Raw genomic sequence first — 13,259 nt, 5'->3', positions numbered from 1 at the left:
GCATCCAGTGATCACCTAAACCAGGCCTTTTAGAGATGAAGACGGGCACTGGCCGGTGGGATCTGGCCAGTGGTCAGCAGATTCAGGTGTGACAAGCGCTTCTGAGACTTACCACTCCTATTATAGTCTATTCTAATGCAACTGTCCCAAATATAAAAATGATTTTTTGTTGTTTTAAGTTTGTACTGACACGTAAAAAAAAATAAAAATTATAAATTAAAAAGAAACAAAAACACGTCAACCTTGAGAAACTATAGAAGAATGAAAATTAGAGAAGGTCACGAGAGGAGGACTGCACATCAGAGGTCACAGTGCCAGGGACTAATGAAGTCCAGGAGCGCTGACTGCGAACAGGGGACGAGCTATTATCAGCTCCAACTGCAACCAACTCAATGTTCCTCCCCCAAGTTCACATGCTGAGCCCCTACCTCCAGTTATGGTGTCAGGAGACAGGACAAGGTCAAGGGGATGGAGCCCTCATTCAAGGGCCCAGAGAGCCTTCTGACCCTCCCCTGCCACATTGGGTGACCCGGGAGTCAAGCTGGAAGTCTGACAGAAGAGGGAGGCCCCACCAGAGCCCCGCCACGCTGCACCCCGAGCCTGGACTTCCAGCCTCCAGAGCTGCAAGAAATAAGCTCCTGCTGTTTATCAGGCACGCAGTCCCTGTGCCCAGTGACAGCCACCTGAGACGACATGGAGTGGGGTGGCGGAGTTTCTGTGCTGTGGAGCTAGGGGCAAGCCCGCCTGTGGGAGGCTGCGAAAGGCGGGAGGCGTCCGTCTGGAAGAAGTTTGTTTCAATTTACCTGTTTTTCCCCTGGGCTGTCCTGGTTTCAGGACTTGTACACTTGCTAACAGGACGCCCAGCCCTGGAGTCCTAATGTGGTGGGACAGCTGCATGTGTCCACTCTGCCTGGCCTCCTGGTTGGGCTTGTTGGTCTCCATCTAGCTGCTCAGTCCTCTGTCACTCTGCCTGTGACAGATGGAGCTGGCTGCCGCAGGGTGGTGGGATGGCCTCGGATGTGGAGCACATCCCTTAACTGGCTGACCTTGCCCACGTCCTTCCCCCGCAGGAGGGGAGGTTCTCAGTCCTCCTTGCACCTGGGAAGCCAGGAAGCCTGGGAATGCGGCCGAGTCAGCGGGCGGGCGGAGGGGGAGGCAGCTGCCCCCAGGCCGGCAGTGGACAAGCCAGTCCTGTCCCGGTTTCCAGGGTCTCTCAGAGTAGCTCTGGGTGTGACGGAGAAAAACGGGAGAGGAAAGGGAATTCCCCAATTCCTGCTTTGCTGCACGGCTGGGAAATGTGGGGAAAAGTAAGTCACTTAGGTTGTCTTTGGCTCTGGGTGGGGCTTCTCAAACGTTCCCACCTTGGCCTGTCCTCAGCCTGTGCCTCCTGGACTGCGCCCCACGCGGCCCCACTCCAGCTGCTCAGAGCTGGCCTGTGTCCCCTCCTTTTGTTTGTACGTCTGTAAATTTATGCCTTTTTAGAAACTCTCTTTTAAAAGTGGGTTTTCATTCAGTTTGGGGGGTTACATTATGTGGTCACTCAAGTTACTTCAGCCAAAAAGTAAACTGATCTATAAAATTCTACTTAACTAGGAGGCAGGAGTGAAGACTGCACGAGGCCCAGAGTCCAATTCCCCGTGACACACACACACACACACACACACACACTCACACTCACACACACACACACACTGACACACACACTCACACTCACACACACACATACACTCACACACTCACACACACTTACACCCACACTCACACACACATACACTCACACACTCACACACACTTACACTCACACTCACACACACACACTGACACACTCACACTCACACACACACTCACACACACATACACTCACACACTCACACACACTCACACTCACACACACTCACACATACACTCACACACACTGACACACTCACACTCACACACTCACTCACACACTGACACACACACTGACACACACTGACACACACTGACACACAGACACACACTCACACACACTGACACACACACACACTCACTCACACACACACTCACACACACATACACTCACACACACACTCACACACACTCACACACACACTCACACACACAGAGATGTACACACAATTTAAAGAGTGATTTTGTAGAGAAGAGGGCTGGTTCACGTTTGTGTTTAAGTCAAAGCAACAGGTTAAATATTTAAATAGATTTCTAAGTGGTCCAGAAAATTCTGAGGCGATAACGCCCTGATCAGTAAGACTTCAGTTTGTTTCTCCAGTGCTGGGAGTGAAGCCTGGCCTTGTGCTCCAGGGGACCAGGCTGTCACATTTCCCGTCTCTGTGCCTTATAGCCCTCTGAGTTGCCACGATTTGCCATTTCAGGCAGATGATGTTGTGGGACCCAGAGACCCGGATCCTGTCCTCCCTGGGTCACCGACTCACCAGGAGTCGGGGGCTCCTCTTAACTTCTGGCCTCAGGTTTGCCGTCTGACAAATGAGGGGTCGGCTCCACCTTCTTTCCTCCCAGAGCACCCCTGGGTGATGCTCTGGGGCCTGCTTCCCGGGGCCACAGCAAAGGGCACTGCCATGGTTAAGTGGGACTGTCAGCTGGACTGGGTTAAAGGACACCGAGGAGACACTGGGATGGAGACTCAGCAGACTGAGGGGGAGGACCTGCCTGGAGCATGGGCACTGCTGTCCACCAGGCTGGGGCCCAGGTGGAACAGAAAGCAAAGGAGGACACCCTGCCGGAAGGCGAGCTGCGTTCTTCCTGGGCAGGCGCGTCCCTTGCTGCTGCCGCCGCCCACGCTCGTGGCTCTTGTCCAGTGGTCCTCAGGGTGACCTCCACCCCTCCAGTCTCTGTCCGGGTCCCTCTTGTGCCGAGGCCCAGCTTGCTGACTGAGCAGCTCCTGCTCCCTCCAGCTCCCCAGACTGTGGACAGTCACGCAGCCCTGTCCAACTTGGGATCCTGCACGCCAGCCCCACAGGACACGTACCCTGTTGGTTCTGTTCCTCCAGGACCTGGCTGGCTCAGGGTCCCCGGGGCTGGGGGAGTCATGCGTTTCAGAATCCCAGCCCCCGGAAACCTGCCCCTCATCTTGGCAGAACGTGGGGTAGGCTGGGGAGCAGGGGCATGGGCAGCTTCCCAGAGGTCTAATGACCCGGTGAGAAGGGGGTGCAGTCACCGGGTGCCTCTGCCAACAGGCTGTCCAGGTGCTGCTCGGCACCCTGACTGTGCCGTCTGAAACTCGAGTGAGCTCCCGGTGAACTGGCCCCACCTCCACCAGGCCTCTCCTACAGGCGTGTTCGCGCCCAGGAGCGCTCTCGGCGGACCTCGCTCCTCTCTGAGAGCTCTTTTCCTGGGACCACGTGATTTCTTCTTGCCTTCTCGTGGGCTCACCGCTTAGCTGCACAAGATGTGAGCACAGATGCGCAGACTTCTCTGCACCTTCCCGCGCACGTGGCCTATCTGGCGCTCTGACGGGTGTGGTAAAGCACTCGCATGTCCAGGATCAATCAACAATAAGTTGGGTCATAGGATACATGTTTTTGACACTCTGTGTGCAATCTCAAGCCTTCATAGGCCCCAAAGGTTCCGCGTTGAAGTTGTTTCCTATCTTTATAGATGGCCCAGTCTCACCGACATGGAAGAGACCCAGCCAGCTCCGGGGCTCGGGATGGACATCAGGAGGTAAACTGTGGGACGCGCTGGCTTTGCCCCGAGGAGCCAAGGCCTTCTCGAGACCATGAGCACCGTGGCCCTCGGCAGGACCCGTCCCTGTCCTGTAACACGTGGTGCTCCTACCCCACGGCCCCTGCCTGCAGCTGTGCCCTGCAGCACCCCCGGCCTGGGCTCAGGGCACACTCACCTTCACACTTGAGCAGGAAGAAGTCCGAGCTGTGGCTGAAGGAGGCGCTGAAGTAGGTGCAGTTCTCGACCAGGTCACAGGACAGACACTGCCTGTTGAAGTTGCCCACCGTGTTGGCGCTGCGAGAGCAGAGATGCCATGAACCAGAGCCCGGCACCCGGCCGCAACCTGGCAGACGGCTCCTGCGAGGGCGGCTGTGGTCCCTGCTGCTGACCTTCTGGGCCTTGTCCTGTCAGTCCCTTGCCTGGGCCCTGGGAGCCAGCCCCCCCCCCCCCCCCCGCGACGTCTTGCCCACACCTTGGCCCCTGGGACTGGGTGTACGTGGTCACCTATGGCTCTGTGTGGCTTGGTGTGAGGACAGCTATGGTCCAGTGCCCGTGCTCCACAACCGCATGTGCTACTCTCTGAGTGGACAGTTTGGCCATGTGGGGACAGCAGAGATGTTGACACACCAGCCGTTCCTCTGAGTGCCAACACCAGCGTGTGAGAAGCAGGAACTCTGCAGACACCAGCCAAAACCAACTCTGGCTGCTTCCAAAGCCCAAGCTCCCTAAGGGGTGACACGGTGGCCTTGGTGGTGCCCACCCAGTGGAGCTAGGTGAGTGGGCACCGCTTTGAAGACAGCACCCAGGCCCACCCTGGTCAAGTACAACTTCGGGTCCAGAAGGCCTAACGTATATCCCCAAATGGAAAGATGCAGAGATGCCCGGTCCCTGAGGAAGCACTCCTCGGCACACCACCTGGTCAGGGTCCACTCTGACCCAGATTCCAGAAGGGAGCCTGTCTGGGCAAGTGTGGAGGTGGTTCACGGGAGAGAGAGGGCAGCTTCAACCACACACCTTACTGGATGCCGCTGGCGGCTGCCTCCCCTTCATTTATGAATTTGGGAACTGCCTTATTTCAGTGACCCTAGCAGAGGAGTGGTGATGTTGGGTCTATGGGGAGAAGCAGCCTGCGATGGCGGGTGCTTGTCACCCTCTGCCAGCATTCGACTCTCAGCACAGAGCGGGGGGCCACAGAAAGGCCGTGGCTCCTGCCCTCTGGTCTACACTGGGGGGTGCCCTCCCCAGCAGTCTGTTATGGTCTCCTTCTGGTTGGGAGGTGCCCGGGGGGTCTCCTTCTGGTTGGGAGGTGCCCAGGGGGTGCTGACTGTCCCTCTTCACCTGTGCCATCCTGGCAGGAAGCACCTGGGGCCAGTTCCACTTCAGAGCCCCAAGTTTCCTCCCAAGAGAACAGTGGCCAGGCCTGGGTGTTTCTCATCCTGTCTCTCCAGACCTTGCGGCTAGACTCCTTCCCTGCCCCCCTGCTCCCACGTGGAAGGGGGCGTTCTGCAGGCGGGAGGAGCCCGGGCTACCTGTAGAGCTGGCGTCTCCGCGGCAGGTCCTCCGTGCTCAGGAAGTAGCTGTGAAGAGGGCACGGCGCACAGGTTAGTGTGCCGCAGGGCGTCTGCCCTCACACAGCCCGCGCGACCTGGGGGCGACGGGACACGACAGTGGGGGGCCTTGGGGCCTTCTCCTCAGTGCAGGGTCCTGCTGCAGCTGGTGAGGGTGCGGGGAGGTGCCCCTGGATTCGGATGTGGGGATGTCTTGGACCCTCTAGGGGGCCAGGGCCGAGGACACCTTGTACACGGTTTCACCCACGACCCTGCCAGCTTTCACGGCTGAGCAGGGAGGGGAGCAGGGGGGCGAGCGTGGGCCCCGGCCTCCTGGTCTTCCTCACCAGCAGGTGACTGCAGTAAACCCCTGGGCCCCCCAGCCCCCTCCCTCTTGGAGGTGGGACAGAAAGCGTCACCACGGCAGGGAGCCTTGCACTTTGGAAGTCGGCTGGAGGGGCGACGCGTGTCAGGGGAGGCTGGAGTGAGTGCCACGTCTAGGACAGGAGGGGCTCCGCGCCTTTTCCTGCACCACCAACAGGATGGGACCAGAGATAGCAGAGCCCCCGCCAGCAGGTGGGGCCCAGCAGCCGGGCTCACTCACATCTTATTCCGCTTCTCATCATAGGACAGGATCTTGGTCACGTCCCAGTCCCCGGAGGTGATGGACTGGATGTTGTCATTGCTGCTGTTGGGCTGGAACACAGACAGGCATCAGGAGAGGGGTTGGGTCCCAGGCTGGAGCCCACAGAGGAAGGCAGTGCCTCCCTGCCACTGCTGGTCTCCGCAAGGCCTGGCTGGAAGAGCCTTCCCGTCCCACCCTCCGGTACCACCATCCCAGTTCCTCCGACCAGCTTCTCCTGAGAGGCAGGTTTGTGTGCTGCTGATGTTGTGTCTCTTACATCTGTGAACCTAGTGAGCAGAGTTCTTCCTCCAAGGGCCGCGGAGGGAGGAAAGGGGGAATGTGCGGAAATGGATGAGATCGGGCAAGAGAAAGGAGATGGGCAAAGGAGGGAGGAAGCCAGGCCCCATGGTGCATGCCTGTAACCCCAGTGGCTTGGGAGGCTGAGGCAGGAGGACGCAAGTTCAAAGCCAGCCTCAGCAACTTCGTGAGGCCCTGTCTCAAAATAAAAAAATAAAAAAGTGGTGGGGATGTGGTTCAGTGATTAAGTGCCCCTGGGTTCAATCCCCAGTACCAAAACAAAGCACCCAAAACAAACTCCTCTAGTAATTCAAGAGATGCAAATCAAAACGACTCTAAGATTTCATCTCACTCCATGCAGAATGGCAATTATCAAGAATACAAGCAATAGTAAGTGCTGGCGAGGATGTGGGGAAAAGGCACACTCATACACTGCTGGTGGGACTGCAAATTGGTGCAACCAATATGGAAAGAAGTATGGAGATTCCTCAGAAAACGTGGAATGGAACCACCATTTGACCCAGCTATCTCACTCCTTGGTCTGTACCCAAAGGACTTAAAAACAGCATACTACAGGGACACAGCCACATCAAGGTTTACAGCAGCTCAATTCACAATAGCTAAACTGTGGAACCAACCTACATGCCCTTCAGTAGATGAATGGATAAAGAAACTGTGGTATATACACAGTGGAATATTGCTCAGCATTAAAAGAGAATAAAATCATGGCGTTTGCAGGTAAATGGATGGAGTTGGACAATATCATGCTAAGTGAAGTTAGCCAATCCCAAAAGTCAAAGACCGAATGTTCTCCCTATTATGGGTGCTGACCCATAATGGGGAGCTGTGGGGAGACATTGATTGGGCAAAGGGGAGGCAGGGAAGGGAAGCGTGCGTGGAGGCGGGAAGACGGGGGGATGAGGTGGACATCGTTACCTAGGTACACGTGTGACTGACTGCCCATGTGGTGCGACGCTACGTGGTGTGCAGCCAGAGAATGAAAAGCTGTGCTCCATTTGTGTACAAGGAATCACAATGCGTTCTGCTGTCATGTTAATAATTAGAACAAATTTCAAAAAGTCAAAAAAAGAAAAACTGGAGGGAAGGAGGGGCAGCGTGGCTTGGTCACTCTCGTGCCCTTGCCGAGGACAGGGTGGAGCAGGGTAGCTGATGACCCCAGGTGCCCCGCCCCAGTGTCTCAGTGCCCGGCACCATCATGGCAACAGTGGGTCACAGGGGGCGTGGCAGGAGATGTCTCCATGGTGACCTGGGTGTGAGGAGCAGCTGGGCAGCTGTTTTGGGGTGCTGGTGCCATGAGAGGCGGATGCCCTGACAGGTGGATGCCACAGTGGAGATCACTCAGGTGACAGGCCTGGGGCCAACCCCAGGACACAGACATGGGAGTGGGGGATGGAAGGCCCTGGGAGGTCCGGGGCTGCTGAGCTCCAAAGCAAAGGGGCAGGCAGGGCCTGGGCACCTGGGCGAGGGGAGACCTTCTTCCTGCTGAATGTCCACAGGGTCCCCAGCAAACACAGAGGCCAGGGTGGAAGGAACACATCTAAAATTCTTGACCTTGTTTGCCATGTACCCGCACGAGAAAACAAAGCATCGGGGGCTACAGAACCAAGACCACAGAAGTGAGTGGATGAACAGGGTTCACGGAGACTCTTCAAGTCACGTGATTAAGCGGTCTGAGCCCAGATGCCGCGCCTGACCCCTGCAGTAGACGTGATTGGTACCCAAGGAGGGGCAGGTGTCTCCCCAGCACCCCAGGGCCCCTGGGTGTGGTGCTCCTTCCTGGAGTTTCCTTTTGAAACTGATTTCACAAGCTCCTATTTGCAGAATGTTTCTTATTAACGCTTTCCCTAAGTTCCTATTTACCTGCCCTGACCCCACATAACTTTAGATGGCCCCCCAAATGGGACCCACACACAGAGGATGGGTCTGCGATCAGGGACATGCCGCTCCTGCACCTCCAGTTTCAGGGAAGAGTTCCTAAGGTTCCGCGTGAGGCAGTGCCTCTTAGGGTCACCTCTGAGCAGGGGACTGCATTTGCCAGGATGCACACTTTGGAGTCACAATTCATGTCTATTAATCTCTGAGGTCACTGCTCAGGGGTGCTCCTACCCCACCACTGAAGCCCAGAGTCAGGTGTTTGAACAGGGTCCCCTCTGCCATTGCCAGATGGGTCAGACGCTCACACTTGTGCCCTGGAGCATCAATGCAAAGAGCAAAGCTCCACCCTGCCCTGCTCAGAACCTCTACCCAGGACAAGTGCAGCCTTCTGCCCCCGCCTTGGAGCCCAGCCTGAGTGTCAGCAGCCTGGGGTCCCCGGGGCCCTTGGGAAGGACATGTGAGTTTGGCCACGAGAAGCGAGTACCAGCAGCACCTGCAGCTGTAGAAACCAGCAGGATTTACCTGGGATGAGGACACAGTGATGTGGTAGAACTTTCCTCGTCCCCCCTGCGGGATCGCTCTGACAAAGAAGAACTTCCGGCCATCCTTGGAGAACACTGGCTCTTCATTCTGCACAAAGTCAACAGACCACATCAACACAGGGCTCCGTCTGACTGAAGAGGGTGGACTGGGACAAGGTGCACCCCGAGGGACGTTTTCTAGGTGGTTTCTAAAGAGATGCAGTTGGAAAAACAAGTGCCGTGTGTGTGGGGCCTCTCCTTCCCTTGGGGATCATGAGCCAAACGGGGGTTTTCACGAAGAGACACAGGGGGAAATTAAGAGGCAGACAAAATGCAGCCCTAGTTTCTACAGCATGGGCCAAGAGACGGCCGTGTGCCCGTGACAGCTCACCTGAGAGCAGAGACTGAGCTCCGGAACACTCCGCGCTGCGCCCCCCAAACACCCGCTGCAAACCCCGGGGACTGTGGAGTTCCTGCAGTGGCTTCTCTCACACACCAGGAGGAGCACGACTCTGAGCAGTCACAACCTCCTCTGCCTTTCAAGCCTTTAATTCTTTTCCCTAATAAAACCCAGCCCAGGGCCTGGTGGCCCGTGTCTGCAATCCCAGGGGCTCAGGAGGCTGAGGCAGGAAGACGGCCGGTTCAAAGCCAGCCTCACCAACTTAGCAAGGGCCTAAGCAACTCAGTGAGTCCCCGTCTCTAAATAAAATGTAAACAAGGGCTGGGGATGGGGCTCAGTGGTTAAGCACCCCTGGGTTCAATCCCGGTATCAAAAAAAAAAAAAATAGAAAGAAAAAAAAAATCTACCACATACTGAATAGCCCATCAAGAAGAAGGAAAAAAAACAAAAAACAAAAAACAGGACAAATTCTATAAATTCCAAAATGTAGGCTAGAGGAAGGCTCACCAGGGCTCCCTCTCCAGGGAAGTTCAGCACAAGGCAGAACTGTGTCAGCAAGTGAGCCTGGAAAGACTTTTTCCTGGAAACAACCAGCATCTCCCGTCTCCCCTGGGCTGGCCCCTGGATTCCAGACCAGAGGGGTGTACTGTCACTTCATCTCCGTCCTCAGGCCCCCTGGCACTGAGCCGCCAGTCGCTCAGCCCCACCCCGCCCCAGCACGGTGGCTGTCACTTTGATGGGTGAAAGGGGGTTTTGCAACAGCAGCATCTCCGACTCTTTGAGGCTCACGGTTGAGAGTGTCCATCCGTGAACACCAATTAGTTGGCTACCTATCTATTTCCTGATTCCAGGAGCTCCATGCTGATGCAGGGATGAGGACAAATGGTCAACACACCCAGCTGGCCCCGGGGAAACTCATTTCCCCGCAGTGAATGAACACATGCAAATATGATGTGCCCAGAGAAATCAACTAACGTGATTAAAATGACATTTAATCTTCATGAATATTTGCAATAAAATGAAACCTTTAATCTGCAAATATTGATTTTTCTATTTAGAGCTGGAAGTGGGGTATTTAAAAGCACAGGGAGTGGAAAGACCAGCCATTAACTGGCCTTTCTCCATGGACTTCTGTTTGCCCACAGCAGGACGGACAAGGCGGTATTCCTCGTTTTCTGGGGGGAAATGTTTGTACTTCTGGCAGAGATTAAATGTGGTATAATTAATTCTGGCCAGAGGCATTGTGTTTACAACGAGAAAGCCTCGGCATTGGGACGCGACCTTTCGCGGCTCCATGGAAACCCTCCTCCTACACCAGCAAAGGCCCCTGCCCGAGGGCTGCTCTCGGACTCTGCTCCCGAGTGGGGAATGTGGCTAGTGCAAAGCCCAGGGCTTCCTCACGGGGTCTGGATTTCAGTCCTGGTTCTGCTTCCCCTTTGACCTGGGGGGACCTTCCCAGTCTCTCTGGTACGGCTCCTGGCTCCCAGGACTCCATTCACTGCAGGTCTGTGAAGAAGGAGTCCTTGTGTCGGCGGGACACGCTGGGCTCTTGGGAGCATTTCTGCCAATTCTTTCCATGATTCACATATGTTTGTCTTGTCCAAGCTCCCAGCCCAAATCTTGAAACCACAGACCCTAAATCTGGTTAAGGAAACAGACCCGCAGGACTAACTTCAAGCAGATGACAGGCTCAGGTGCTGGGCTGTGGAGACCTCGGGGTGGACGGAGGGCACTGGCCATTGCTCTGGGTATTCTTGGAGTCCAGGGAACTTGCTGGCGTCCACACAGGCCTTCGCCTCTTCTTTTTGGCTCCCCTCTGTGGGTTTTGCTGCACTCTGAGAAGTGCAGGAGACAGGCCCAGAGAGGGCTGGCGGTGCTGCCGTGGTTCACCAGAGGTGCTGCAACAGGGACCTGCACACTGGTTCCTCTGGGCAGACAGGCGGCCTCAGGCCTGCAGGACTTCCTACCTCGTCTCTCCTACACTGTCTGAGGCAAGCTCCGGGGACCCTTGGAGATGATGTTCGAGGGAGTGTGGCCTCAGCGTGGGTCTCCCTTGATTGTTCCTGCAGACCTCTGCTATGTGCCCCTGAGCCAGAAGAAGCAGCCACCAGCTTGGTGGCAGTAGGCGGCAAGTCCAGACTTGGTTCCTAAGTCACCCTCCAGCACATCACGGCAGCTTGCAGGATGCAGAAACAGGAAAGAACATCTTTGAAAAGCAGAGTGCACAGATTCTTTCCTTTAGGGAAGAAGGGGAAATGAGAAGCCATTTGCATCTGGATCTCACCAGGGAACCATGGCCTCCACACAGATGCATGGTCTTAGGATGTCCAGACACGTCCCCTCTCCTCTTGCTGTGGCCCCAGCACAGCATCTGGGAGAATGTTTCTCTAACAGAACGTGAGGCTTTAAACTAAGGGCTACTTGTCTAGTTTAAGCTTTTGTTTATTATAATGTTAGCTGTTTGCTACTAAATGCCTTAAAGTTTACCTTTTAAAACCAAAAGAGTGATTATTTTTATCTATGCAACTTTCGAGTGTTGAGTTGCTGGGCTGGGAAGGACCTGGTTTCTGAATCCCATTCAGGATGTCCACCCTGTGCCTGGGCTGGTGCCATGAGAAATGCAGTCAATAAAACCAGAAAAGTCCAGCTGTGATCCAAGGCCTCTCTGCAGCACTGAGGAAAAGAGGAGCAGAGGGCAGGTGGATGGTCAGTCCCCAGCCCCTGAGGACCATGCACTGCTATCCATCCAGGAGTGAATCCCTGGTTGGCCAGGAGCACTCTGGGAGATGAACAGGGAAGCAGGAGTGGGAGCCTCTCTCCTGTCGTCCATCAGCCTCTCCTGCCCTCCACGGTGACCACTGCTGTTAGTGCCCACTCCCCAGCACCTGGTGACCCTGCAGTTTTCTGAGTTAAGGAACTTGCTGACCCTGGACACTTTGTGGGAATGGAATCACACCACAGGTGGCCGTTTGTGTCTGGCTCCTTTCCCGGTCACAGCCGTAAGGTGGAAACCACCCCAAATGCCCACCTTTCCTTGTCTCTTGATGGACACTGACTCCTTACCTTGCCTGCCGCGGATAACACCGCCATGAACCCAGGAGCTCCGATGTCTCTCCAGCGTTTTTACTCCATGCCCTTTGGCTCTCGCCCAGAATGGATTGCTGGATCACACAAGGTCCATTGTAGTTGTTCCAGAAGGCTCCACGCTGCTTCCCTAAGGCCTTGGATAACTTCCACTCCTGTTCCCTTCCTCCACACCTCTCCAGCCATTCCACCAGACCCGAGGCACAGCTCCTTGAGATTTCAATTTGCATTTTCTGAAGACAATGACTTTGAGCCTTTTAAACACACCCGTTGGCGATCTCTGTGTCTCCCTTGGAGGAACTCTGTTCCCATCACTTGCCCATCTTTGGACGGAGCTTCTTGGTCTCTCCCTACTGAGTTGTCTGGGATCCCTAGGTGGTGGGGCTGCACCCCGCGTGGGGCTGCAGGCTCTCCTCCTGTCGGGCAGGTCATCTCTTCCCCTGAGGTCTCCTGGGCCATGCAGGGCTTTCAGTTGGATGCAGTCCCATTTCTCTACTGCGGCTCTCATTGTCTGGGCTCTTAGGTTTGAATCCAAAACACTATCGCCCAGCCCAGTGGTCACGGAGCTTCCCCGCGTTCTCTGCTCGTGCTTGGGTGGCCTCAGGCCTGACGTCCGAGTCTGCAGTGCCCTTGGAGGTAGATCTTCTCCCCGCTCCTGCCTCCCCTCCCCCACGCCGTTTTGTTCCACTGATGGAGAGTCTGTTCCACCACCACCATGCCGTGTGGTCACGAGGGTCACGTTTTGCCACTACGGCTTCCAGGTGAGTTCTGGAGTCAGACGGTGTGATCTCTCCAGCTCACACTCAGGATTGCTTTGACAATTCAGGGTCTTTTGTGGCTTCATGTAAATTTTAAGGTTGTTTTTTTCTATTTCTAAGAAAACTATCACTGATGGTTTTAATAATTGATTTATGAATATTTACTAAACATATGACAATACAGATAGTGGATATTTAAAAAGGATTCTTTCCAGTCTGACATTTCAACTGGTAACATGAAAGCATCACTTTTGATAGCAGGTGCTTGGTCCAGGTGACATTCAACAACTTTCAGTTGTTCAGTCTTAGGGCTCCTGAGTTTGCTCTCATTCTTGATAACTTCTTGGCTTGGACTTGGCACCCAAATTTGGTCCCAGGGAAGCGAAAGTGGTCCCACTGAACCTTTCCTCTTTTGTATCAGAAAAAAGATGTGTTTAAAGTAGCCAT

The 13,259-nt window shown here is 55.1% G+C and overlaps 1 protein-coding gene and 1 long non-coding RNA gene across 9 annotated transcripts in view; one reads left to right on the top strand and one right to left on the bottom strand.

Annotated features, from left to right (window-relative positions):
• Positions 1–6,896, top strand: part of LOC144375507 (uncharacterized) — a 36,406-nt gene extending 29,510 nt beyond the window's left edge. Inside the window, exons 4-5 of one of the 3 annotated variants that reach the window (XR_013435530.1) lie at positions 3,616–4,457; positions 5,133–6,896. This is a non-coding gene — a long non-coding RNA (uncharacterized LOC144375507). Of the gene's footprint in view, positions 1–3,615 lie in introns of all 3 variants that reach the window. The other 2 variants (XR_013435529.1, XR_013435525.1) reach the window with 2 other exon arrangements.
• The window catches only part of Dpp6 (dipeptidyl peptidase like 6), an 860,191-nt gene that overhangs the window by 88,349 nt on the left and 758,583 nt on the right, over positions 1–13,259 (bottom strand). For all 6 annotated transcript variants that reach the window (XM_078040897.1, XM_078040899.1, XM_078040896.1 and 3 more), the window contains exons 13-16: positions 8,572–8,679; positions 5,836–5,927; positions 5,214–5,261; positions 3,860–3,978 (exon numbers count right to left, since the gene is read on the bottom strand). In XM_078040897.1, the coding sequence (XP_077897023.1) occupies positions 3,860–3,978; positions 5,214–5,261; positions 5,836–5,927; positions 8,572–8,679 (367 nt within the window). The remainder of the gene's footprint in view (positions 1–3,859; positions 3,979–5,213; positions 5,262–5,835; positions 5,928–8,571; positions 8,680–13,259) is intronic.

The sequence above is a fragment of the Ictidomys tridecemlineatus genome, chromosome 2, assembly GCF_052094955.1.
Source record: "Ictidomys tridecemlineatus isolate mIctTri1 chromosome 2, mIctTri1.hap1, whole genome shotgun sequence".
In the NCBI taxonomy this organism is placed as follows: Eukaryota; Metazoa; Chordata; class Mammalia; order Rodentia; family Sciuridae; genus Ictidomys; species Ictidomys tridecemlineatus.
This window is presented reverse-complemented; position numbering and strand designations above follow the sequence as displayed.